General features: G+C 41.8%; 1 protein-coding gene across 2 annotated transcripts in view; it reads left to right on the plus strand.

Moving 5' to 3' along the window:
* The window catches only part of kalrna (kalirin RhoGEF kinase a), a 705,069-nt gene that overhangs the window by 449,930 nt on the left and 228,379 nt on the right, over positions 1-26,760 (plus strand). The window contains exons 30-33 of one of the 2 annotated variants that reach the window (XM_059966562.1): positions 903-1,093; positions 2,953-3,054; positions 8,063-8,205; positions 15,503-15,605. In XM_059966562.1, coding sequence (XP_059822545.1) covers positions 903-1,093; positions 2,953-3,054; positions 8,063-8,205; positions 15,503-15,605 — 539 coding nt within the window. Of the gene's footprint in view, positions 1-902; positions 1,094-2,952; positions 3,055-8,062; positions 8,206-15,502; positions 15,606-23,861; positions 24,036-26,760 lie in introns of those variants that run through there. The other variant, XM_059966560.1, reaches the window with a different exon arrangement.

A 26,760-nucleotide genomic window follows, 5' to 3' on the forward strand; every position in this document is an offset into this window, starting at 1 on the left:
CTATATGCAAATCTTTCCCAAGTGCATAATTCAGCTGCTCATTGAATTAAACAAATGCGCTATCAGTAGTATATAGCATGACAAACTCCTGACAGATTATCTTAATATGGATGTTCTTAAAGATTCTAATTTGTCTTTTCAAAAGCTATTTGAACAAGAAGTCATTTTTCTGTGATGCGCACACACACAGACACATGCACACACACACACACACACACACACACACACTTACAAGCACACACACACTTACATGCATACACTTGCACACACACACACACACATCTGTGTAATAGGTGAATCATGCCAACATATTTATCATTATTGTCATGTGCCAAGTCATATTACATAGGTGATCATGGTGACCATGTGACCTTGATTGTTCTTGGCAAATGTTTCAACAGAAGTGGATTGTCATTGCCTTCTTCTGGGCAGTTTCTTTACAAGACGGGTGACCCCAGACATTATCAATACTCCTCAGAGTTTGTCTGCCCGGTGTCAGTGGTTTCATAACCAGAACTTGTGATGTGCACCAGCTGCTCATACGACCATCCTCTACCTCCTCCCATGGCTGCACGTGACCCTGATCAGGGGGGCTAAGTAGGTGCTACTCTTTGCCCAAGGGTGACCTGCAAGCAAGCTGAAGGAAAGAGTGCCTTACACCTCCTTTGCTAGAAACATATCTCCACCTTGTATCTTCAATCTATCTATACTAATCCCATTTTCTAAAACTTGATCTGTAGTCCACTGTGTTCTGTGTTTGTTCAAATATATAAATTGCTGCTTCAACCACAATCTTAGGCAGTACATTTCAGAAGTTAATATTCATTATGAAAGCTTCACAGAAATCATTTGTAAATGTTGACTTTTATGTGCAATGATACTTATGTTTCATCTATACCCAGGATTTGATGAAAACTTCGATGTTCAGGGTGAGCTGATCCTTCAGGACACCTTCCAAGTGTGGGACCCCAAGTCACTCATTCGGAAAGGACGGGAACGACACTTATTCCTCTTTGAACTAGCCTTGGTTTTCAGTAAAGAGATCAAGGATTCCTCAGGACATAGCAAATATGTTTACAAACACAAGTTACTGGTGCGTGTTGTTCTTTACACTAAAACAATTTCCTTTAATAAATTCCTTGAAATAAATTCAATGGTTATGAGCAGAAAAAGTGCATTAACATAAACATTCTGGAAACTGTTTCAGAAATCTCTATCTAATGTGGAAGCAGATTTTATAAACAAACTTCAATGCGGTTACCAATATTACAACCATTTGATGTAATCCATTTAAGTATTTCATAATATATTCTTTAAGTGCTTGCATGTTCCTTTTCTCATTGCCCATCACTTTTTGATCTGAAATAATCTTTCATTTTAATGAAGGATCCACTACCGAAGCGTTAGGTTCTCACCATTGATCTGCTGAACTTTGTTTTTAATAAACACAAGAAAATCTGCAGATGCTAGAAGCCCAGAGCAGCTCACACAAAATGCTGGAGGAACTCAGCAGGTCAGGCAGCGTCAATGGAAATGAATAGACAGTCACCGTTTCGGGCCAGACCCGTCTTCAGGGCTGAGAAGGAAGGAGGAAGCAGCCTAAATACTATCTCTGCCCATACACCTCCATTCAGGGCCCCAGACAGTCCATCCAGGTGAGGCAAACCTCCTAGGGTCATCTATTGTGTCTGGTGCTCCCAATGCGGCCTCCTCTACACTGGTGAGACCTGTCGTAAATTGGGGGACTGCTTCATCGAGCAGCTCCACACCATTTTAATTCTGATTCCCATTCCCGTTCTAACATGACCTCCTCTTTTGCCATGATGAGGCCACCTTATGAGCAACACCTTATATTCTGTCAGGGTGGCCTCCAACCTGAGAGCATGAATATTGATTTCTCCTTCCGGTAAACAATTTCCATGCCCCTCCCCTTCCTCTATTCCCCACTCTATCCTTTTACTTCTTCTCACCTGCCTATTACTTTCCCCTGGGTCCCCTAAGACAACAAAACAGCCCTTTGTTTCATTATAAACATATTTATGAAACAGCCTCTGATTTGTTGAAACCCAGAAGGAACAAATTGCCTCTTGTAATACGTACACAACGCTGGAAGAACTCAGCAGGCCAGGCAGCATCCGTGAGAAGAGAGTAGCCAACATTTCGGGCCGAGACCCAACGTTGGCTACTCTCTTCTCATGGATGCTGCCTGGCCTGCTGAGTTCTTCCAGCATTGTGTACGTATTCTTTGATCCACAGCATCTGCAGTTGTATTTTTGTGTTTTGCCTCTTGTAAGTCTCTTGATAAAGCGAACTCATAATCAAATAAATCAAGATGAAAAATATACAACAGCATAAGTCATTTTCTGTACCTCCAAGCTAGAGTGATAAAATATTGTACAAAAAATTAATAATTAAATGTTAATCATGACTGCCAACAGCCATGCTTAACCTGAGGGAATGCCACCAAGGTCAAATGTTTGACTGTACTAAGGAATAAAAATAATGCCTCATGATTTTAACACTTAGAATCACCTCATGTGAAACTTGCAAGCTATTTGTTAAATGTGCAAAAATTGTTGTGGCAGTTAAACAAGTTCTATAAAATGTCTTTAATGTAGCAAAAACTCCAGGAGCAGATCCATCAAAACTGCACACCAAGCCATCCACGGAAATATTTTGCTGGATGACCTGAAGCTTAGACTGAAAAGTTGTTCTCAAGAAAAATCCTATAGGAACATAAAAAAGGTGGAATAACTTAAAGAGGGACTTCAGCTACAGCTGCTAGGAGTGTGCTGCACTAATTGCTCAATGGAGCAGTGCTGGGTCACAGCAGTGCACGTGTTTCTGGTTAATGAGATAGTAATTTATTTCCATTCTGAGCCAAAGGTGTGTTCAGTAAGTTACTGTTTTCAAGTTATATTATCACTTACTTCTTCCATCTTCAATTTCCAGACATCGGAGTTGGGGGTAACAGAGCACGTGGAAGGTGATCCCTGCAAATTTGCTTTGTGGGTGGGCCGAACACCTTCCTCAGATAACAAGACTGTCCTTAAGGTAAACTCATGACTGAGTTTGTTTTGGATGAATGGATATAGGGTACTTCTTAATATGTGCTATTCAGAAAGAAAAAAATTATTATTATTTTTAAAAGTAAGGATTATTCACCTTAAAGTAATTGTTCTATTTTGGTTGGCTGTCTGTCAAACCATGTGAAAAGTGGAAAAGTGTAACATATAGTTATATAGCTGCTTTCATGGCGTCATAGAGTCATCGAGAAGTAGAGCCTTTCCGCCGGTCTATACTGAAACCACTTCCACTGCCTACACTGGGAGTATAGCCCTCCATACCCGTACTGCCCTCGTATCTATCACAAAATGCCCTTAAATGCTGATATCGAGCTCACAGGCACCACTTGCACTAGCAGCTCATTCCACACTCTCATGACTCTCTGAATGAAGAAGTTTCCTATCATGTTCCCCTTAAACAGTTCACCTTTCACTCTTAACCCATGACCTGTGGCTGTAGTCCTACCCAACCTCAGTGGAAATAGCCTGCTTGCATTTACCCTATCTATACCCCTCATAATGTTCTGTATCAAATCTCCTCTCTATGTTCTATGGAATCACGTCCTATTCAATCGTTCCTTATAACACAGTCCTCCAGAACCAGCAACAACCTTGTAATTTTTTTTCGTACTCTTTCAACCGTATTTACTTTTCTATAAGAAGGTAACCAAAACTGCACACAATACTCCAAATTAGGCCTTACCAATGTCTGATATAACTTCAACATAACATCCCATCTCCTGTATTCAATACATTGATTTTTGAAGGCCAATACGCCAAAACTTACTTTACAACCCTATCTACCTGTGATACTAATTCCAATAAATTATGAACCTGTATTCCCAAGTCCCTTTGTTGTACCACATGCCTCAAACCCTGCCATTCACTGTGTAAGACCTACCCTACCAAAGTGCAACATCTCGCATGTCTGAATTTAATTCCATCTGCCATTTTTCAGCCCGTTTTCCAGCTGTTGAAGATCCATCTGCAAGCCATGAATGATAACCCTCCTTGCTGTCCACTACGGCCCCATTTCTACTGTCATCTGCAAAATTCATGATCTGGTTAACCACATTATAATCCAGATTGCTGATATCGATGACAAACTGCAAAGGACCCAGTATCAATCCCTATGGCACCTACTAGTCACAGATGATCTCTCTACAAATTTCTTCTTCTAAATTCCCTGGACTGTTGGGTGGTCTGTAATATAGCCCCATAATGTGGTCATACCTTTCTTTTTTTCTCAGTTCCACCCATAACACCTCAATAGACGAGTTCTCCAGTCTGTCTTGACATAACATTGTCGCAACATTTTCCCTGACTTGTAATTCCACCTTCCTCCTTTATTCCCTCCTGCTCTGTCACGTATAAAACAACGGAACCCCAGAATATTGAGCTGCCAGTCCTGCCCATCCTGCAACCAAATCACACTAATGGCTACAGTATCATAATTCCAGATGTTGATCCATGCCCTGAGCACATCCGCCTTTCCTACGATACTTGTTACATTAAAGTATACACAACTCAAGACACTAGTCACACCATGCTCAACCTTCTGATTCATGACTTTGTCTGAGGTCTTAACATCTGACTCCATAGTCTCTCCACTAACTGTTCTGGCAGGGTTTCCCATCCCTACAACTCTAGTTTAAACCCCATCATGCAGCATTAACAAACCTTCCTGACAGAACATTAGTCCCCTTCCAGTTCAGATGCAAATCATCTCTTCTGTACAGAACTAGGACAGAGCCAAATGAACCAAAATTCCAATGGTTTCCCTCCTCCTTAGACATGTGTTAAACTATATAATATTCCTAGTTCAGGTCTCACTAGCACATGGCACAGGTGGCAATCCTGAGATCACAACCCCGGTGGTCCTGCCCTTTAATTTAGCACCTAACTCCCTGAACTCCCTTTGCAGAACCACATCACTCATCCTACCCATGTCATCGGTACCTACATGGACCATGACTCCTGGCTGTTCACCCATTCACCCTCCCATTTTAGAATGCAGAGGACTTGATCCGAGCTGTCTCAGACCCGGACACTTAGGAGGCAACATTCCATCCGTGAATCTTGTTCTCACCCACAGAACTTCCTTTCTATTCCTGTAACAAACAAATCCCCTATCAGCAAAGCTTGCCACTTCTCCCCTCTTCCCTTCTAAGTTACAGAGCCAGAATTGATGCCAGAGACCCGACCGCTGAGACTTTCCTCTGCTAGATCATTCCCCCTCCAACAGTATCCACAGTGATATGCCTGTTGTTGAGGAGGATAGCCACAGGGTTACTCTGCACTAGCTGTTTGACCCCTTTCCCCTTCCTGACTGTCACCCAGTTTTCTGTGTCCTGGCCCTTGGGTGTAAATACCTCTCTAGATGTCCTATCCATCACGTCCTCAGCCTCCCAAATGATTCGGAGTTTATCCAGTTCCAGCTCCAACTCCTTAACACTCATTGTTAGCGGCTGCAGTTGGATGTACTTCTGGCAGGTATAGTTGTTAGGGACACTGGAGGTCTCCCTGCCTTCCCACATCCACAAGAGGAGCGTTTAGTTATCCTGCTTGGCATTTTGACTGTTCTAACTGAGCAAATGTGAAGACGGGGTAAAAAAAACTGTACCTGCGATTTTTTGTTTTTGCCTTCTCTGACTGATGGGTAAAAGAGCTAAAGCCTCAAAATCTCCAGTCTAACTTTGTCTGATCAAAGCTCCAAAATACTACCATGAGACACTGCCTTTAATACTCGATCATTGGGCCAGAGGAGAACGTGTACCTGTCCTCATTGAGGAGTCAGCAATGGAAAGAGTGGCCATTTTTAAGTTCCTAGGTGTCAACATCTCAGAGGATCTGTCCTGGGACCAACCTATTGATGCTGTCGTGAAGAAGGTGAACCAGTGGCTGTACTTAGCAATTTGAAGAAATTTGGTATAAGACCATAAAACATAGGAGCAGAGTTAGGCCATTTCCCATCGATTCTGCTCCACCATTCAGTCATGGCTGATCCTTTATCCTCCTCCTCACCCCCACTCCCCGGCCTTCTCCCTGTAACCTTTGATGTCATGTCCAATCAAGAACCTATCAAGCTTTGCCTTAAATAGACCCAACGACCTGGCCTCCACAGCTGCCTGTGGTAATAAATTCCACAAATTCACCACCCTTTGGCTAAAGAAATTTCTCCACATCTCTACTTTAAATGGACGCCCTTCTATCCTGAGGCTGTGCTCTCTTGTCCTAGACTCTCCCACATGGGAAACATCCTTTCCACATCTACTCTCTCTAGGCCTTTCAACATTAAAAAGGTTTCAATGAGATCTCCCCTCATCCTTCTAAATTCCAGCGAGTAGAGGCCCAGAGCCAACAAGTGTTCCTCGTATAATAACCCTTTCATTCCTGGAATCATCCTTGTGAACCCTCTCCAATGCCAGCACGTTTTCTTAGATGAGGAGAACAGATGAAAACTGTTCACAATACTCAAGGTGAGGCCTCACCAGTACCTTATTAGGCCTCAGCATCACATCCCTGCTCCTGTATTCTAGACCACTTGAAGTGAATGCTAACATTGCATTTGCCTTCCTCACCACCGACTCTACTTCCAAGTGAACCTTTAGGGTGTTCTGTATAAAGACTCACAAGTCCCGTTGCATCTCAAATTTTTGGATTTTCTCCTCGTTTAGAAAATGGTCTACACATTTATTTCTACTACCAAAGTGCATGACCATGCATTTTACGACAGTGTATTTTATTTGTCACCCTCTTGTCCATTTTCCTAATCTGTCTAAGTCCTTCTGCAATCTTCTTGTTTCCTCAATACTACCTGGCCCTCTACCAATCTTCATATCATCTGCAAACTTGGCAACAAAGCCATCTATTCCATCATCTAAATCATTTATATACAGCATAAAAAGAAGTGGTCCCAACACTGACCCTTGTGGAACACCATTAATCACTGGTGTATGTCACCAAAGACTCTGCATCACAACCTGGTATGGAGTCTCCAATGCACAGGATCGTAAGAGGCTGCAGAGTGCTGTAGACTCGGCCAAATCCATCACAGGCAATATCCTCCATAATATCGAAACCATATTCAAGAGGTAGTGCCTCAGCAAGGTGGTATCCATCAATAAAGATATTCACCACCCAAGACATGACCTCTGCTTATTATTAATGTCAAGGAGGAGGTACAGAATCCTGAATACCCATACTCAATGATTTAGTAACAACTTCTTCCCCTCCGCCATCAGATTTTTAAACAGTCCTAGATTACAGTACTACCTCATTATTTCTTTCTTTGCACTATCTATTAATTTTGTCATTATGAGTATAATTATTTTATGACTGCAAATTAGCGCAAAATAACAACTACCACGTTATATAGTTCAGTGATAATAAATCTGATTATGATTCTGATATATGCATGCAATAATTCTGATACATAGTACTGTGCAAAAGTCTTTGGAAGATGTAAAAAGATCTGTAAAGTGAAGATGCTTTCAAAAGTAATGAAAAGAAGATTTCTAAAATATCAAAAAGTTACTATAAAGATCACTAAACAATAAAAAACTAATTGATGTGTTATCACGTCAATATTTGCTGTGACCACACTTTGCCTTTAGAACAGCATCAATTTTCTTAAATACACTGTCATGCAGTTTTATAAGAAAATCTACTGATAAGTTCTTTCAAACATCTCAGAGAACTTGCCACAGTTCTGCAGATATTGGCCATCTCATTTGCTTCTGTCTCTCTAGTTAATCCCAGACACCCTTAATGATGTTGAGTTCAGGGCTCTGTGGAGGCCATATCATCTGAAACCATATAAAACATCTAGGGTGCCTAAGCCTTTTGTATAGTACTGCATTTGCCAAGAATTTTCAAGGGGCTTCATGCACTCATTTACCAGACATTGACACCATTTTGAGGGAGGTTTTGCTGGTTATTGATGTTATTGTCATAATGATAAAATCTTACCAGATCCCCTGTTGTTTGTTCTTAAGGCTTCCAACATTGAAACTAAACAGGATTGGATTAAAAATATTCGGGAGGTAATACAAGAAAGAACTATCCACTTGAAAGGAGCTCTGAAAGAACCTATCCAGTTACCCAAAACCCCAGCAAAACAAAGGAATAATAGTAAAAGGTAGCATTTTCTTTGACTTATTTCTGTATGCTGTTTTATTTCATAACGTTGTGGAGTTTTTATCTCACAAGCACTTAATGAAGAAATCCATTTCTTGTAACAAATCCATCCAGAAAGAACCAATAATCTCACCACCTCCATGCTTCAAACCTTTCCTCAACTACACTGCTTCCAGCATCAGCACCACTTATCTCACCCTACTAGGAGACACGTGTTGTTCGTTAAGTGATTCCAGGCTTTTCACTTTCGTTTCTCAGAGTAGTAGTTCGGTATAGGTGGGATAGTAGTTAGGACAATGGGATGTTCCTCTTGCACGATGTGGGAAGTCAGGGAGCCTCATAGCCTCCTGATGACTACCTCTGTGGAGAGTGCACCCAAGTGCAGCTCCAAACAGACCAGATTAAGAAAGAAAATCTGGATCTGGAGGTACTCAGCATCATCCAGGAAGCTGAGGGCTTTTATCGAGATGGTCACACTCAAGGCACAGGCTTCAGACAGATGGGTAACCACCAGAAGTGAGGGGCGTAGTCAGTCAGTACAAGGTTTCCCTATGGCTATTCCCCTCACTAACAGATGTAACCCAGTGAATACTGTTAAGGGGAAAGTTTTTCGGGTGTTAGCAATAGGAGTTAGATCTCTGGCACTGTGACTGGCTCACAGCTTCTGAGTACAGACAGACATGGTATAGAGATAGGAGATTCAATAGCGAGAGGACAAACAGGAAGTTCTGGGTCCGCGGAAAAGACACCAGGATGGTGTGTTACTTTCTGGATGCCAGGGTCAAGAGTGTCTGTGAGCAGTTGCAGAAAACACTTGAAGGAGATGGGAAACAGCCTAGAGTTCATTGTACATATTGGTACAAGTGACACAAGAGAACATTGGATGAGGCCCTGAAGAATGCGTACAGGGCGTGAAGTAAGAAATTCAAATGCAGGACTTCGAGGATGCTTACTTCTGGTGCCATGTTCTCATGAGGCCAGGAATAAAAAGATAGACTAGATGACTATGTGTTTGAAGAGCTGGTGCAGGGAGCAGCTGTTTAGGTTCTCGGATCATTGGTATCTCTTCTGGGGTAGAAGCAGATTGTACAAAAGGGACAAAGATATTGTGGCCATAACAGAATCATCGCTGGGAAAAGGTGGTCTAGTGGCTCAATGTTCCAGGATACTGATGCTTTAAGCATGGCAGAGAAACAGGTAAGAATGTTTTATCAATTATAGACTTCCCCATGATCAGTGGGAACCTGAGATGTGTTGAGAATAGTGGGGTAGTGCCAGTGGGAGCTATCAGTTTTCCTGGTATAACTGGGCCAAGATTCAAGTTTATTTGTCATGCATACGTTAAACATACAGTGAATGCGTTGTTTACATTAACAACCAAAACGTCTGAGGATGTATTGGGGCACCCTGCGAGTGTTAAAAGAAACAAGTACCCAGAGTGTAAAGTGCTGAGATGGGCAGAATTAGTCTGGTCCCTCCAAGACAATTTCTTCAAACAATACTGCATTTAAAGGAACATACTCAGGACAGGGCAATTCTAGACCTCCTCTTAGGGATAAAGCGGGCCAAGCAAAGTAGTGCCAATTGGGAAGCACTTTGGGTCTCTTGACCACAATTTGGTTAGTTTAGAAATCAATATGGAAAAAGATAGAACAGGTCCACAGGTTAGAGTCCTGAAATGGAGCCTGGCCAACTTTGACGGCATTTGGCAGTATCTTGCAGTAGTTGACTGGGAAACTCCTTTTAAAGGCAAAGGAACAGCTGGCAAGTGGGATGCTTTTAGAAGAGTCTCATATAATGGTAGTATATTCCTGTTCGAGTGAAGGGTAGACATACCGGGTTCAGTGAGCCCTGGCTGACAAGCGATATTGAGGCTCTAGAAAGAAAGAATGTTACTTTTAGTCAGCTGGGTACAAATGAATCTCTTGACAAATATAAAACAGTTGAAAAGTAAGAGGGATATCAAGAGGGAAAAAAGAGGTGATAAGATATATGTATATGTGTTAAGATAATCTCAAGAGGTTCTTCAATTATGTTAACAGTAAAAGTGTGTCAAGGAGAAGACTAAGTGTTCTTAAAGACCATCAGGGATCCCTGGGTGTAGAGCTCCAGGAGGCAGCTGAGATTTTTAATGTCTTACTCCTAGTTGGTTACTAAGAAAAATAGCATGGATGCCAAAGCAATGAGTAATGAGTAGTGAGGACTTGGATCATATACAGATTATGAGAAAGGAGGTATTTGCAGCTTTGAAGCACATTATGTTGGCAAATCCCCCAGGGTCCAATCAGATGCACCCCTGTACCTTATGGGAGGTTCAGAAAGAAATCACCAAGATATTATAGAAATATTTGCTACTCATTTGCTAATCAAAGTTCCAGAAGTCTGCAGGATGGCTAATGTTGTTTATTTATTCAAGGATAGCAAGAACAAAGCCAGGACTACAGGCCACTGAGCCTAACTTCAGTTGTAGAGAAGCTCTGAGGGAATTCCAAGGGACAAGATCTACCATTACTTGTATAATCAAGACTTAATCAAGAATAGTCAGCATGGTTTGTGCATTTGAGATGATGTCTGATAAATCTTCTGGAGTTTTTCAAAGAGGTAATTAAGAGGATAGATGAATGTAGGGTCGTGGATGTTGTCTATATGGATTTTAGCAAGGCCTTTGAAAAGGTCCCACATGGCAGACTAATCAGAAGGCTTGGTCACATGGGATTCAAGGGAGTTAACGAGGTGCATTCAGAATTGGCTCAGTGATAGAAAGCAGAGCATGGTGGTTGAAGGTCAATTCCCTAACGAGAGGTTTGTGATAGTGGAGTGCCTCAAGGATCAGTGTTGGGACTTACCTCTTTTATTCATAATGTATGTAAGTGTTTTGGATTTGAATGTACATGGTACAAACAGCAAATACTGTTAAAGGTGTCGATTGACAAGGTGATGAAGAAGGTATTCAGCATGCTGGCCTTCCCTTCATAGTTTCAGATAGGGACATTACCCTGCAGTCATAAGTCATTGATGAGGCTAGGCTTGGAGTATTGTGACCAGTTTTAGACACCCTGTTATACAGGAAAGACATTGTCAACCTGAAGAAGGTGCAGAAGAGATTTATGAAGATGCTGTCCGTGTTAGAGGCCCTTAGTTATGGGGAGCAGTTGCCACTCTAGACCTTTATCCCCTGGAGCACTGGAGAATGAAGGATCAGCTCACAGTAGTTTATAAACTTAACAGGGGTATGAGAACATGCTCAGTCACAACAACCACAGGGTCCAATTAAATGATGTGTTTGATTGTCCTATTTATCTTTCTTACAATTGCGTGTCACTACTGGATACTAAGAACATCAAGAACTGCAGGACTGTCCCATCAGAGAGTTGCTCGATAACGATGGAGCTAGACTTGCTGTGTATCATTGCTGCATTGTTGCCTGGACCTGTGGCATACTGTCATGCGGAGATAGTGTGCGATCCAACAAACGAAGCAAGTGATTGTCTTGGATGATTTTATTGTGATTGCAAGACCCTGTTGGACATTGGTAACGTAGAATACTGCAAGTCCAGTTCACTGGTTCATTGGACTGCATTGTCTCAGTTGAGGCGAGGACTAGTCCCACTGTGCAAGGTATTGTGGGAGAAACCAGTGACCTCCGTGGGCAGACTGGAGTCTGGGTTGGACCCTCCCAGCGGTGCTGTTCTCTGCTGCCCTCCAGTGTTCACTCAGTGGAAGCTCACTAACCTCCGTCTACAGCCATACTACCCAGGGATTTCAGCTATATTACTTTTTTTTCTTTGTGACTGTATGTTTTTCTGAAATTATAACTATAGGTGCTATTTGTGCAAAGTGTAATGTGCTGTGTGCTGTCGGTAATGTGTTTTGTACCTTAGTCCTGAAAGGATACTGTTTTCTTTGGCTGTTTTATTTATGGTCAAATGATAATTGAACTTGAACTTGAATAAGGTAGATGTTCATAGACTTTTACCCAGGGTTGAGGAGTCCAAAACTGGAGGGCACTGATACAGGGTAAGAGGAGAAAGATGTAAGAGACCTGAGGTGACCTCTTTACTCTGAGAGTCATAAGTAGTTGGAGTGAGTTGCCAGGGGAAGTGGTCGAGGTGAGTACAATTGCAATATTTAAGAAACTTTTGGATATGTACATGGAGGGGATAAGCTAGGAGGGATACGGGCCAAACACAGATGTCTGAGGATTGCAGAGACGATGCTGCGGTCAACATGGACCAGTTGTGCCAATGGACCTGTTTCTGTGCTGTATTATTCTACGTCTCTACTCTGCCCAGTGCTCAGTTTATCCCTGGAGCAAATTCTAATCTAGTTTCTTTGATGCACAATCAAGTTCAAGCAAAATCTCTTTGGCATTCATTGTTTTGTCTGTGCTGTTTAGCCCCCTCTTTGCTTTATTGTTTTCTGTGTTGTTTTAGACAGACAGACATACTTTATTGATCCCGAGGGAAATTGGGTTGGCCATGATAGAGTGTCAACTTCAGAAGGAGAATTATTTTTCTTTTCTAAAACCTTGTCTGTTCATGTTATCTGTAGAAAGTTAAACATTTCCGTGACTTTGTGAATTCTCTGTCTGTTTATTGTTTGTAGTACTTGCATGCATTCTGAGCCAAACAAGCTTTGCTAGTGATGAGGTGCAGCTCATGAAGTCCTAAAGTGAAGAAGAGAGAACAAGTGACTGTGCAGCAGGTCATACAGAAGCAGCATAACACCATGATGCAAGACAGGGACTTATTTAATGGTTGATTACAAAAGTCAGTCTTTCTGCCTCAAGACCTCCTCTGATAAAAGGATTGAGAGGTGTTGTCAAGCAACAGATGAAACTCGTGGGCTGAGAAGAAGCGAGATTTACTGATGAATTGGGAAATGAACCAGCCATTCATTAAATTTATTTAATGAATAGATTATAAGGCTCGCAGCAAGAATGAAGTTAGAAGAGCCAGAAGGAGCCATGAGAAGGCCTTGTTGGGCAGGATTAAGGAAAACCCCAAGGCATTCTACAAGTATGTGAAGAGCAGAAGGATAAGACGTGAGAGAATAGGACCAATCAAGTGTGATGCTGGTAAAGTGTGTGTGGAACTGGCAGAGATAGCAGAGGTACTTAATGAATACTTTGCTTCAGTATTCACTAAGGAAAAGGATCTTGGCAATTGTAGGGATGACTTACAGCAGACTGAAAAGCTTGAGCATGTAGATATTAAGAAAGAGGATGTGCTGGAGCTTTTGGAAAGCATCAAGTTAGATAAGTCACCAGGACCAGATAAGATGTAACCCAAGCTACTGTGGGAGGCAATTGCTGAGCCTCTGGTGATGATCTTTGCATCATCAATGGGGACAGGAGAGGTTCTGGAGGATTGGAGGGTTGCGAATGTTGTTCCCTTATTCAAGAAAGGGAGTAAAGAAAGCCTAAGAAATTATAGACCAGTGAGTCTTACTTCTGTGGTTGGTAAGTTGATGGAGAAGATACTGAGAGGCAGAACTTATGAACATTTGGAGAGGCATAATATGATTAGGAATAGTCAGCATGGCCTTACAAGCCTGACTGAATTTTTTGAGGATGTGACTAAACACATTGATGAAGGTAGAGCAGTAGATGTAGTGTATATGGATTTCAGCGAGGTTGAGGGTGTTGCGGATAGTGTGGAGGGCTGTCAGAGATTACAGTGGGACATTGACAGGATGCAAAACTGGGCTGAGAAGTGGCAGATGGACTTCAAGCCAGGTAAGTGTGAGGTGGTTCATTTTGGTAGGACAAATATGATGGCAGAATATAGTATTAATGGTAAGACTCTTGGCAGTGTGGAGGATCAGAGGGATCTTGGGGTCCAAGTCCATAGGACACTCAAAGCTGATGCGCAGGTTGACTGTGGTTAAGAAGGCATACAGTGCCTTCATCAATTGTGGGATTGAGTTTAAGAGCCAAGAGGTAATGTTGCAGCTATATAGGAGTCTGGTCAGACCCCACTGAGTACTGTGCTCAATTCTGGTCGCCTCACTACAGGAAGGATGTGGAAACCATAGAAAGGATGCACAGGAAATTTACAAGGATGTTGCCTGAATTGGGGAGCATGCCTTGTGAGAATAGGTTGAGTGAACTTGGCCTTTTCTCCTTGGAGTGACGGAGGATGAGAGGTGACCTTATAGAGCTGTATAAGACGATGAGAGGCATTGATCACATGGATAGTCAGAGGCTTTTTCCCAGAGCTGAAATGGCTAGCACAAGAGGACACAGTTTTAAGGTGCTTGCAAGTATGTACAGAGGAGATGTCGGAGGTAGATGGCAGAGAATGGTGAGTGTGTAGAATGGACTGCTAGCGATTGTGGTGGAGGCAGATACGGTAGGGTCTTTTAAGAGACTCCTGAATAGGTACATGGAGCTCAGAAAAATAGAGGGCTATAGGTAACCCTAGGTAATTTCTAAGGTAAGGACATATTCGGCACAGCTTTGTGGGCTGAAGGGCCTATATTGTGCTGTAGGTTTTCTGTATTCCTATGGTTCTATAATTCAGGACAAAGTAATGAGCTTCGGCAGTGAACAGAGAGTTTGCGTTTAGTTTTCTGAAAAAACCTAATTTTTTGTCACTGCCAGAAGTTAGAAAAGTAAGCACTGGCTCAGAGTTTGGCAAAGTCTCCGGGTCAAACATCTAGTATTTAACAATGTCCGGATCAGTAACCATTGAATAATACTAAATCCAAACTTCGGAATGATTAGATCATTTATCATTGCTCCCTCAGATCTAGTGGTCTTCATCACAATTCTCTTTATGCCTCTTTCAAGTTCTCGTCTAACCAAGTGTTTAAATAGCTATTTATAACTATATAATTTGCAAATTATGATTTACTGTTTTGATAAAATACAAGCTATTCACTATAACAGTTGCACTACTTTTTTCAATCAAGTTGCCACCTGTGTCCATCTCCAACTATCTCAATCGACTGAATTTATTTTAGAAACATCAAAAATATATTGAGGAGTATTTATTATTTTACAACCATTATCTTTTAAGCAACTGAACAGTTTAAACATTTTAAGGACTTTATATTATTTCTCCATATAATTTACACTTACATGGCCTGTATACCACCTCCTGCCTTTAAGTAACCTTTCTGTCTATGTCTCACAGCTCTTACCCCAGTTAAGTAACATATCATTGTTCAGATGAAGCACATCCTTAAACATTTAAACAAAAGGTTCACTGACAATTGTAGTCCTTTGTATCTTTTTGTCAGTATCTTTTGCCAAGGGAGCAACAGTTTAATAATTTTGTTGTTCTTACCCTTAGGGACATGGGAGAAGATGGAGATAGTCAGGGAGATGGTAGCAGTCAGCCAGATACTATTTCCATTGCATCAAGGACCTCACAGAATACGATGGACAGTGATAAGGTAGGTGCTCAATCGTGGAATCTGTTGCTCTGCACTTATGAATTCATCTGCAACATTCTAAACCGTGCAAATCGAATACTCCTTCATTCACTGCTGAATTAGTGTCTGCATACTTGCAGGGTGGGCCATGTAGTGTTGGGAGTATTGCTGAGCATAGCGTATCCCTGCAGATTTCACCCCCCCCCCCCGGTTTTAGTTGGATCCTGTTTGTCACGAGATAGAACGTAGAACAGAGCCACGATGTTGTGCCAAACCAGTTACGTGTGTAATCAAATGGCCAACTAAACTAATCCTTTTTGCCTGCACAATGTCCATATCCTTCCATTTTCCTCACAGTCCTGTGCCCATCTAAATGTCTCTTAAAGTCCCTAATGTATCTGCCTCTACCACCAGCCCAGGTACCCATCACTCGCTGTGTTTAAAAAAAAAAACTTGCTCCTAACATATCCATTGAAATTACTCCCTTTCACCTTAAATGTATACTGTCTGGTTTTAGACCTTTCAAGCCTGGGACAAAGAAACTTTCTATCTTCTCAATAAACCACTCATAATCCTATATACCTCTGTCAGATCTCCTCTCAGCATCTGTCGCTTCAGAAAAAACCAACCCAGCATTTTCCAACCTCTCATGGTACCTCAAGTACTCTAATTCCAGCAGCATCCTGATAAACCTCTTCTGCACTCTCTCTAAAACTTTGACATCCCTCTTTTAATAGGATGACCAGAACTGTATGCAATACACCATATGTTGCCTAACTAGAGTTTTATAAAGCTGCACTCTAACTTCCTGACTTTGAAACTCAAAGTAGAGCTGTTGAGGTTGTCTAAATGGATTTTAGTAAGGTGTTTGACAAGGTCCCTCATGAAAGGCTCATCCAGAAGATTAAGATGCTTGGGACCAATGGTGAATTGGCTGATTGGATTCAGAATTCAGTACCTTGACTATTAAAGACAACTGTGCCATATACCTTCCTAACAGCCCTGGCAACCTGTGTAGTCTCTTTCAAGGAGCTATGAACCTAGTCTCTTTACATTGACCTATCAAGGTGCAACACTTCACTTTTGTCCAGGTTGTACTCCATCCGCCATTTCTCCACCCATAACTGCAACAGATCTATATCCTGCTGTATTTTTTGCCAGACATTTATCCTATCCCCAACTCCACGGATCTTCGTATCATCTGCAAACTTACAAACCCCACCATTCTACATTTTCATCCAAGTCATTTACGCACAGAACATCACAGACCATAGAGATCACAGTACAGATCCTTGTGGATCTCAGCTAGAATAAGTCCCTTCAACCAATTCCCTCTGTCTTCAATGGGAAGCCAATTCTGAATCCAATCAGCCAATTCACTATGCATCTTAATCTTCTGGATGAGCCTTTCACGAGGCATGGCCTTGTCAAACGCCTTACTAAAATCCACTTAGACAACATCCAGAGCTCTATTTTCATCAATCACCCTTGTCACCTCATCAAAAAACTCAATCAAGTTAGTAAGCCACACCTTGCCTCACACAAAGCCACGTTGCCTCTTCCTAATTAGGCCATGTTTGTCCAAATACTCATAAATCTCTGGCACTGAGTCTGCCTCTGTGACTCAGAAGGAAAAGGGGAAGAGGCACGTTATGGTGATAGGAGATTTGTTAGTTTGGGGAATGGGCAGGAGGTTCTGTGGGTGAGAACATAATTCTCAGATGGTATGTTGCCTCCCGAGTGTCAGGGTCCAGGATATCTTGGATCGAGTCCTCAGCATTCTTAAGTGAGATTCTGAACAGCCAGAAGTCTTGGTCCATGTAGGTACCAGTGACATGGGTAGGATGCGTGACAATGTTTTGCACTGGGAGTTTATGGAAGTTAGGTGCTAGTTAAAGGGCAGGACTTCTAGGATTGTGATTTCAGGATTGCTAGCCATGCCACATGTTAATGAGACTAGAACTAGGAAGAGTATACAGTATAAAACATGGAGTTGGTGTAGGAGGAAGGGCATAATATTTTTGGATCATTGGTCTCTCTTCCAAGGAAGTTAGGACCTGTACAGAGGGAACAGTTTGCACCTGAACTGGAGAGGGACTAATATCCTAGTGGGAAGATTTGTTAATGCTATACGGTGGGGTTTAAACTAGAGTTGCAGGGCAATGGGAACCAGTGTGCCAGAACAGTTAGTGGAGAGATTGTGGAGGCAGATGCTGGTAAAACCTCAGACAAAGTTAGGAATCAAATGGTTGAACAAAATCAAAAAGTGACAATTTAAAATTGATGAACCTTCCTCCTTGACTTCCCATTCAGAGTACTGAGAGACAGGCTACAACCCCGGATGGACCAATATCCTTGCTGAAAGGTTGCCAGAGTTGGGGATGGAGGTGTTGGTTTACAAACTGAGGCAGTGTGTAGGTGAGACTACTAGCGAGGAGAGGCTGATGAAAATTGCACTCAAGATGATGAGTTGCAAAGTAAAAAGGGGACAAAATCGAAAGGGGAACTGAACGCAGGACTGAATATACACAGTTATATTTGAATATGCACTGTATACAGAATAAGGTAAATCATCTTGTAGCATAGTTACAGATTGACATGTATGACGTTGTGGGCCTCACTGAATTATGGCTGAAAGAAGATTATAGCTGGGAGCTTAATATCCAAGAGTTAATGTTCCCTCTAACTTTTAGTAGTCAGTGTGCGCAAAAATCTTATGTTGTGCAAATTCTTTTCTTGTGACAAAAGTATATGCGCACTGAATGTACACATGGCACAGTTTATGTAGGTTTACAAAATATTTGACATAAACTTGCACAGAATAACAACAAAATAACATACATATTTCAGTCACTCAGTTATTTTTTCTCTCCTGTCTTTGGCTTTTACCCATTCTTTGAGTTCCTCTGGGTTTGATTGTTTTCATTCTTGCTCATCTGCACTCAACCATAACATGTGTAGCACTCCTCAAATGGGTAATGATGGATTCTGTTGCCTGAGCTTTTGGAAAACATCCAAAATGCCACTTCAAAAAGTTAAGTTTCCAAATATCATCCCACTTCTTTCCACTAGCAAACTCTCCAGCAACATTTGCATCATGACAATACAAACAAAACTCCAGTTTCTGAATCCTACATAATTTTTTCTCATAGCTGAATGTTCATAACTTCATAAACTTTCAGTGTAGCAGTTTCTACTATTCTGTTAAGCCATTCAACTTTAAACAAATCTGCAGTTCTTTTGCACTTCACACCCTTCCCTTCTTTTGAATTCAACATAGTGAATCAATATTTTTTCAATAAAAACTTAGTAAGCTATCTAAAGGATTTGAAACAAATCTTTGTAAACTTTACGATATGAACACTGTCCGCTAAAGATGGCTGCCGCCATGATGCAGCTGTACAAACCGGAACAGGAAAGGTGAGGTGACGTAAATTAGTGACGTGCATTGTGGTATTTGAAAAACCTACTAACTAGTTAACAGAAATATTTAGCTAAAAGATTATTTTCAATAAGTATAATTATTAATTACTACATTATTTTAGGTAACTAACCTTTTGTGCGCTCATTAATTTTCTTTGTGCGCTGGTTGAAAAACGTGTGTGCACAAGGGTACACATTGCCCAAGGGTACACATTGCATTGAAAGGACAGACAGGAAGGCAGAGGGGTGGCATTGTAAAAAGTGAAATCAAAACATTAGAAAATGGTGACATAGGGTTGGAAGGTGTTGAATCACTGTGGATAAAACTAAGAAACTGTAAGGGTAAAAGGACCCTGAATGGAGTTGTATACAGACCCCCAAACCTGAACTTTACTAGGGTCCATTTGAACACTGGATGGGGTAAATATATAGCCCAAAAACAACACCTGGTCTTTGGTGTTTTGGTCACATTTTTCAAGCTTGACGCACAGGTTATTTCTAAGAAGGCCTCTGAGTACTCCCTGGACATGCTGGATGTGCTCCTGATGAGAGTGAGAATAGATAAGGATGTCATCCAACTGCACAAACAAGCTGGTTCAACATTTCCCTGAGCACATTGTAAACCATGGCCTGGAATACAATGGGGGCATTGGCCAGACCAAGATGCATCACCAGGTATTCATAGTGGCCATTAGAGGCGCTGAAAGCCGTTTTTCACTCATCCCCTTCTCTTATGTGAATCAGATTGTAAGCATTGCGCAGATCAATTTTGGAAAATATTAATGCTCCCTGGAGATGTTAAACTGCAGATGCCATCAAGGGAAGAGAGTAGCGGTAGCTTTAGTAGGAGAGATTGTCGAGGCAGCAGAAAAGGAGGACCTGCGGGATGCTGGGAGTGGGACTGAGGCAGCCTGAAGCTGCTGAATTGAGCTGGCAAGTATGTTAATGGCTGTCAGCTGATGCTGGCTGTTCACAGTATGTTCGTGGACGGCAGCCGTGAGTGTGGAAATCACAGACACCGATTGTCTGTGGTGAGCGGTTGAACAGTTGTGCCTAGGGGAGATACCTGTTCCTCCAAGTGAGACTGGGCTTGTCGGCATGTGGTTATCTGCTTCATTGCCTCCGTAACTTCACTGAGAACAAATTCCATTGCCTGTCGCTTGTCTCCTACCTGACCAATGAACCTCATAGCCAAGGTCAGCTGCTCTCTCTCTGTTGGGTCCAACTTTGTTATTCGAGACTTGCTGTTATGAGGTTCGGATATGGCCCAAGTGTGGAGTGAGAGACACTGAAAAAGGTTGATAGTTCACAGACTTTAATACAAACTGTGTTAAAGGGAAAATAAAACAATAAACACTAGGCCAAACAGGGCTGTTAACTAAAACTCTCAAAATGAAACCAAAGCCTGCACTGCGGCTGAAAAGAACATCTGAACATTAAACGAATACCGCTAGTCTTCAGAGTCGAAAGTCCAATATCTCAGGGAAGGCCGAATGCAAAACGGCAGCAAAGCGTTGCTATGCTCTGTCCAAGTCTCAACAAGCACTACGACGACAAGTATAGAGTTAACTACTATCACGATTAAATAATAATTAGCTGACACATGCAAATTCACAAGCGCAATTGCTGTATCGACTGTGCTGCCGAATACATGGTTGTGACATCCACAGGAATCCCCTACCTTCATCCTGTCTGTAGAATACGTGTCACCTAGCCCTTGAGGAACCAAATGCAGTAATCAGCAAGAGAGAAGCAGCATATCCCAAGCCTTGTCATGTTGTGGCAGGAAACTAATCAAGCTAGCTTGAAGAACTCTCTGCCTAACTATTTTCAACACATTACCTGCCACACTGGAAGGTCCAACACACTGACCATACTACACCACCAACAAAAACACTTACTGATCCATCCCTCACCTGCACTTCCAATCACCTGCTGGTGTACAGACAAATATTGAAAAGTGCAACACCCCTGTAAAGGATTAAGAAGAGCTGGATGGCAGATGTGGAAGAACAAATTTGGGATTGTTTCGAGTTGGCGTTCAAGGAACTGTCAGGTTCTAAATGAATGCGCCAGAGTCATTAGCACTTCATAAGGACTGTGTACCCACAAAAGCATTCCAAATCTTTCTCAAGCAGAAGCCGTAGATGAGCCAAAAGTATCATAATTGCTGATTGCTTGATCCATGGCATTCAAGGTTGGTGACACAGAGCCATGCAAGTTCTAGGTGTGACTTCCAGAAGGCCATTGTGAGTGAGAAGGCAATTTCATACCAAACGGAATCATGTATTAGCACATGCCAGCTGTGGCAGAGTGTGTAAACTATTACTTCATACAAGGTGAGAACAAAGAGTGACACATTCTTCTCAGATAAGCACTTTTTTGCAAGCTTTCATAAGGAGAGCTATGACACACCCACACATGTCCCTCATCTCTGTATGATCCTGTAACATCAGTCTCTGAAGCCAACAGCCGAGCGCCCTTCAATCTGTGAAAGGCTTCTATTGTAGGCAGCATACCTGGCTGAAAAACTAAAGATCTAGTTTATGGTCATATCCAACCTCTCAATTCTGCTATTTGAGATTCCCACCTACTTCAAAAGGACATCTATTATACCTGTGCCCAAGAACAGCATGATGGCCTGCCACAATAAATACCATCTGGTGCTTATACCAGCTGCAATGAAGTGTCTTAAGGCGTTTGCATGTGTCCTGCCCAATATATCAAGGGTACATCCTTCCCACCACTGGTCATATCTTCAGAAGATACTGTCTCAAAAAGCCAATTTTCATCATTAAAGATCCCCACCATGCAGACCATGTCATCTTCTCACAGCTAGCTTTGGATGGGGGTATAGACCCCACACCACCAGGTTCAAGAACAGCTACTTCCCTTCAACCATTCAAACATTCAGTTCTTGAACCAGCTTTAGTGATGCTATAACCACTGTGATCACTTTGCACTAAAATGGACTTTTTAAAATTCTAATTGGGTTCTTTCTTGTAAAACTTGTGTGTAATCTATATTTGTTTACCCTTGTGACTGGTGCTTATATGACACTCTGTGCCTGTGATGCTTTTTTCATTGCACCTGTGCGTGCACGTACTTGTGCATTTGACAATAAACTCAACTTTGACTTTGATTTAGTCATATATACTTAGTGGCCACTTTATTAGCTACACCTGCTTGTTAATCCAAATATCTAATCACCCAATTATGTGACAACAACTCAATGCATAAAAACACACAAACATGGTCAAGAAGTTCAGTTGTTGTTCTGACTAAACATCAGAATGGGGAAGAAATGTGATCTTGGGGACCTTGACATGGAATGATCGTTGGTGCCAGATGAGATGGTTTGAGTTTCTCAGAAACTGCTGATCTCCTGGGATTTTCATGCACAGCTACAACAGCAGAAGACCACAATCATACTCTCAGTGGCCACTTTATTAAGTGAAGTGGCCACTGAGCATATGTGAGTCACATAATAAATGATATGGAGCTCGGAATATGTGAAATCATACTTTTACCTTGATGAAGTTATAAAAGACAAATTTTGTTAATGAATTCTGGAAGAACAGAAAAAAAAACATTTGTTTTATTACCTCCTACGGGATCCCACCACCAGACACATCTTCCCCTCCCCCCGACTCTCAGCTTTCCGCAGGGATCGCTCCCTATACGACTCCCTTGTCTATTCATTCCCCCCATCCCTCCCCACTGACCTCCCTCCAGGCACTTAACCCTGCAAACGGAAGAAGTGCTACACCTGCCCCCACACTTCTTCCCTCACCACCATCCTAAGCCCCAGACAGTCCTTTCAGATGAGGCACCACTTCACCTGCGAGTCAACTGGGGTGATATACTGTATCCGGTGCTCCCGATGTGGCCATTGGGGAGACCCGCCACAGACTGGGAGACCGTTTCGCCAAACACCGGCGCTCAGTCCTCCAGCAGTGGCGGGATCTCCCTGTGGCCACACACTTCAATTCCACAGAACTCTCCCACTCCGACATGTCTGTCTGTCCATGGCCTCCTCTACCGTCAAGATGAGGCCACATGCAGGTCGATGGAGCAATACCTTATCTCCTGCCTAGGTAGCCTCCTTCCTGCCGGCATGAACATTCAACTCACAGACCTCCATTAATACCCCTGCCCTCCCTTACCCCATCCCTATCTATAATTTTAGTCTGGTTCTCTTTCTCTCTCTTTTCCCCCCTCACTATAAATCTCCCCCCAGCCCTACCTTTCTTTCTCTTTTATTTCCCATAATTCTCCTCCTTCCCCCTAGCCTACTTCCCATCAGCCTATCACTTCCCAGCTCTCTACTTCATCCTTCCTCCCACTTCTGATCCCCCCTTGACCATCCCATGTTACTTCACTCCTGATGAAGGGTTTCGGCCCGAAATGTCGTCACTACCTCCTCCCATAGATGTTGTCTGGCCTGCTGAGTTCTGTGAGCATTTTGTGTTTGAGTCTGTTTCATTGAGAATTCTTATATTCTGCCAAGTTATTTTGTTGCAATCCAATGGAAAATCATTCTACTAACATCCCTTCATTTTCTTGCTGCTGACTTTAGATGGGCTCCCTTCAGTTACTGATCAGTGGAAATTATCTTCCTAATTAAAGTATCTCATGGTTTTGTTTATCTAAACTCTAATAAACTTCTCAGCATCTATTCAAAAGATAAAAGTCTAATTTCTCTATTTTTTACTGATACACTTAACCTCCCTTCTCTGGTATTTTAGCAAATAAACAATATAAGTTCAGCTTTGAACTCTGTACCTTATTGGAAGTGAATCTTATCTTGGTGTTCAAAGTCCAATTTTAAATTGAACTTCGCTGTAACTATCCTGGAGAATTGAAGACTCGAAACTCTGACTCGATCTTGGTGAAGTGTATGTGTCTAGTAGTGATTCTCCTTGTCTCTGAGTTTTATATATATGTAAAAAAAGAAGCTAAAGTCTAATCATGCAACGCTGGCTATCCAAAAATTTTAAAAACTCCAGTAAAGGTGGCTCCCAAAGGGTAAGTTGGCATATTTGTTTTGATTGTGAAGGCAGTGAGAATTCACCTGAGGTATTCTTCTCGGAACATACAGTAACTTCAAATGTTTAGTTGTGTGACTTATGTTGGTATCTGCCTTTGGAGAAAATATAATGAAGAAGTCTGCATGAAATCCTACATGGATTTTGGGTGTCACTAACTTTTGTCATCTTTTCCTACTTGCCCCTTTTTAAATATACAGAAAGTAAATTAGATAAGTCCTGAAAATAGGGATTAGTAAACATATGATTAACTTGTACCATTATAGGCAGAATATGGTCATTTATGGAGTTTGTTCATTAAAATAACTTTAGTATCTACGGGAAGAGAATTGTTCTAGTAATTGCCCTCGGGCCACAGTGGGCAAGGCAATTACAGTAGACGAGTATTGTTGGATCTCAGGGAGTGACGAATGACGAGCAGTCTTACTTCCAAGGTTTCAGTTTATTTTAGAGTACAAGCAAACATGCAAATACTAAGCAAACTAAATAAAGATCTGAGAAACAATCTTAAGGGGTGTCTGGACGTGAAGACAAAGAAATAAAGAAGCCAAGATGGTGCCTCTGAAATGTCTATCACTTTTATAATAAGATAAGGAACATTCCTTAGCTAGCAATATATTAGTTAATAGGGCACATAATTAAAACTGTTACTTCACATGGGTAATGTGTTAATAGCCAAAGAAAAAGGAGCAAGGTGATAAACTGTTAGTTTAGCTGCGATACCACTTTTTACCAGTGAATGTGAAAAATACATGAGTTTGTTAAAAAGTACAAATCTTATAAAAAGTGTGATCAAAGTGGTTTCCAAAAGTGGCTAGAAAGCATTAATTATCCTGAATTCTTTGATCAAGTTTGCACCTCTTGAAGGTGTTTTTTTTGGCGGTGCTAGAAAATGGCCTAGGAATTGTGCAAGCAATTACGAATTTTCCAAAAGGCTCACGCACTGCAAGGAGTAGATGTTGTTATTTTCTGAAGAGCTATCCAACATCAGGAGTTATGCACTGAGTACCTAGACCAGGCATGGGCAAACTACGGCCCGCAGGCCATATGTGGCCCATTAAGCTTTTTAATCCGGCCCGCAGAACTTGATGAAATTATATTAATAAACCTTGTTAACGTTTTTTCCCCACAATTCTGGCGTTTCCCAATAGATGACGCACTCTATATACATTTGTGGCGACCCATTTCCTGGCACATCCGAACCGGCTCACAATTAGCCAGCATTCCAGCTAAGGGAGATAGCCTGCGGGGATTTGCGAGCCCAGAGCTTTGGAGCCTCTGCGCCACGGGGGGCAGGTTGAGGGAGGCTTAAAAGTGAGGCTGGGGATTTCGAATAAAGTTTTTTTCTTCGACTGCAGTTACCGACTCCGTGTCGTAATTTTAGCGCTGCATGTAGCACACCGCTACACATTGACCTTTGTTGAGGTGCAGCGTATTACTCCACATTTGAGCTTTACTCTTTGTTCGGCTCGTCCTATTTGTGTGAACAGACGTTCAGCGTCATGAACATCAACAAAGCCAGCCACAGATCCAAGTTAACTGACCAACACCTCAGATCCATCCTAAGAATCGTCACAACAAAACAAAATCCAGACTTTGATGCGCTGGCTAAAAAGGGAGATCAACAACACTGTTCCCACTGAAATTAAAAATAAGTTTCTTCGTTGTGTTATATAAAAAATGCATTTGAAAATATTTTTTTCAATAAGCCTTCCATGTTACATGTCATTTCTGTTAAGTGATGGACATGAGTAGTGCGCAGGTGCACGTACGTTCTCAAAATAAAAAATGCGCTCCAGATCAAATAACGCGCTCCGCATACTGGCACGCTGTCACTGTTCTGTCTTTGTGCTGGTCGTTGTTGAGTTTTGGCACAGGGGACAATTGAATAAGAAGGAGCAGGACAAGTAGACCTGCATCTCCTACCGTTTTTGAAATAAAGACTGTCAGGAGGAGAGTGATGATGATAATACCTTGAAGGATAACAGAATTTTCAGTGCTTTAAAATAATAACTGTTACTATTAAAAAAGCTGTATTTTATTCATTTAATTTTCAGTGTTTTAAAAGTCATTTCAATAAATAGCTAAATACCATGGGACTTCAAAGACAGATATTTTGTTGTAATGCATTTGTTCATTTTCAATTGAAATTAAAGCACATGTTTTCTACATATCCCATGATATTTTATTTTCTCTTATGAGGTGTATTACCAAAACACTCCGTCCATCTGCTCCTGGTCCGGCCCCCCTGTCAAATTTTAGAACCCTTTGTGGCCCACAAGTCAAAAAGTTTGTTCTCCCCTGACCTAGACAGAATTCCTCAAGAGGTCGAAGGCAATGGTGGAGTTCTGAATGCTATATTACAGCAACCACATCACTTCCTGCAGACCACGACTGATGCAATGTATTCACCTTCCAGTTACAGTTACCAATCAGGACTTGTGTCAAATGTACATTAACTCCACACCTGCTTCTTTTTCTTAGAACTGCTAAGTCTCATGACTTCCACATACTGGTTTATGATAACCATCATTCACACTAACCCACTGCCCTTCCCTTTGCAGGATAAGTAGAGTTACACCTAGAGGCAGCGGCAGCTTCCGAGTGCGGTACAGGGGTACAGGTGCCCCTGCCGGAAGGTGTTGCACACAACAGGCATTTAAGGAAGGGCAGATATTCCAAGGAGTTCCAAAGACAGAAGGGAT

This window comes from Hypanus sabinus, chromosome 4 (genome assembly GCF_030144855.1).
Source record: "Hypanus sabinus isolate sHypSab1 chromosome 4, sHypSab1.hap1, whole genome shotgun sequence".
NCBI classification, from domain to species: domain Eukaryota; kingdom Metazoa; phylum Chordata; class Chondrichthyes; order Myliobatiformes; family Dasyatidae; genus Hypanus; species Hypanus sabinus.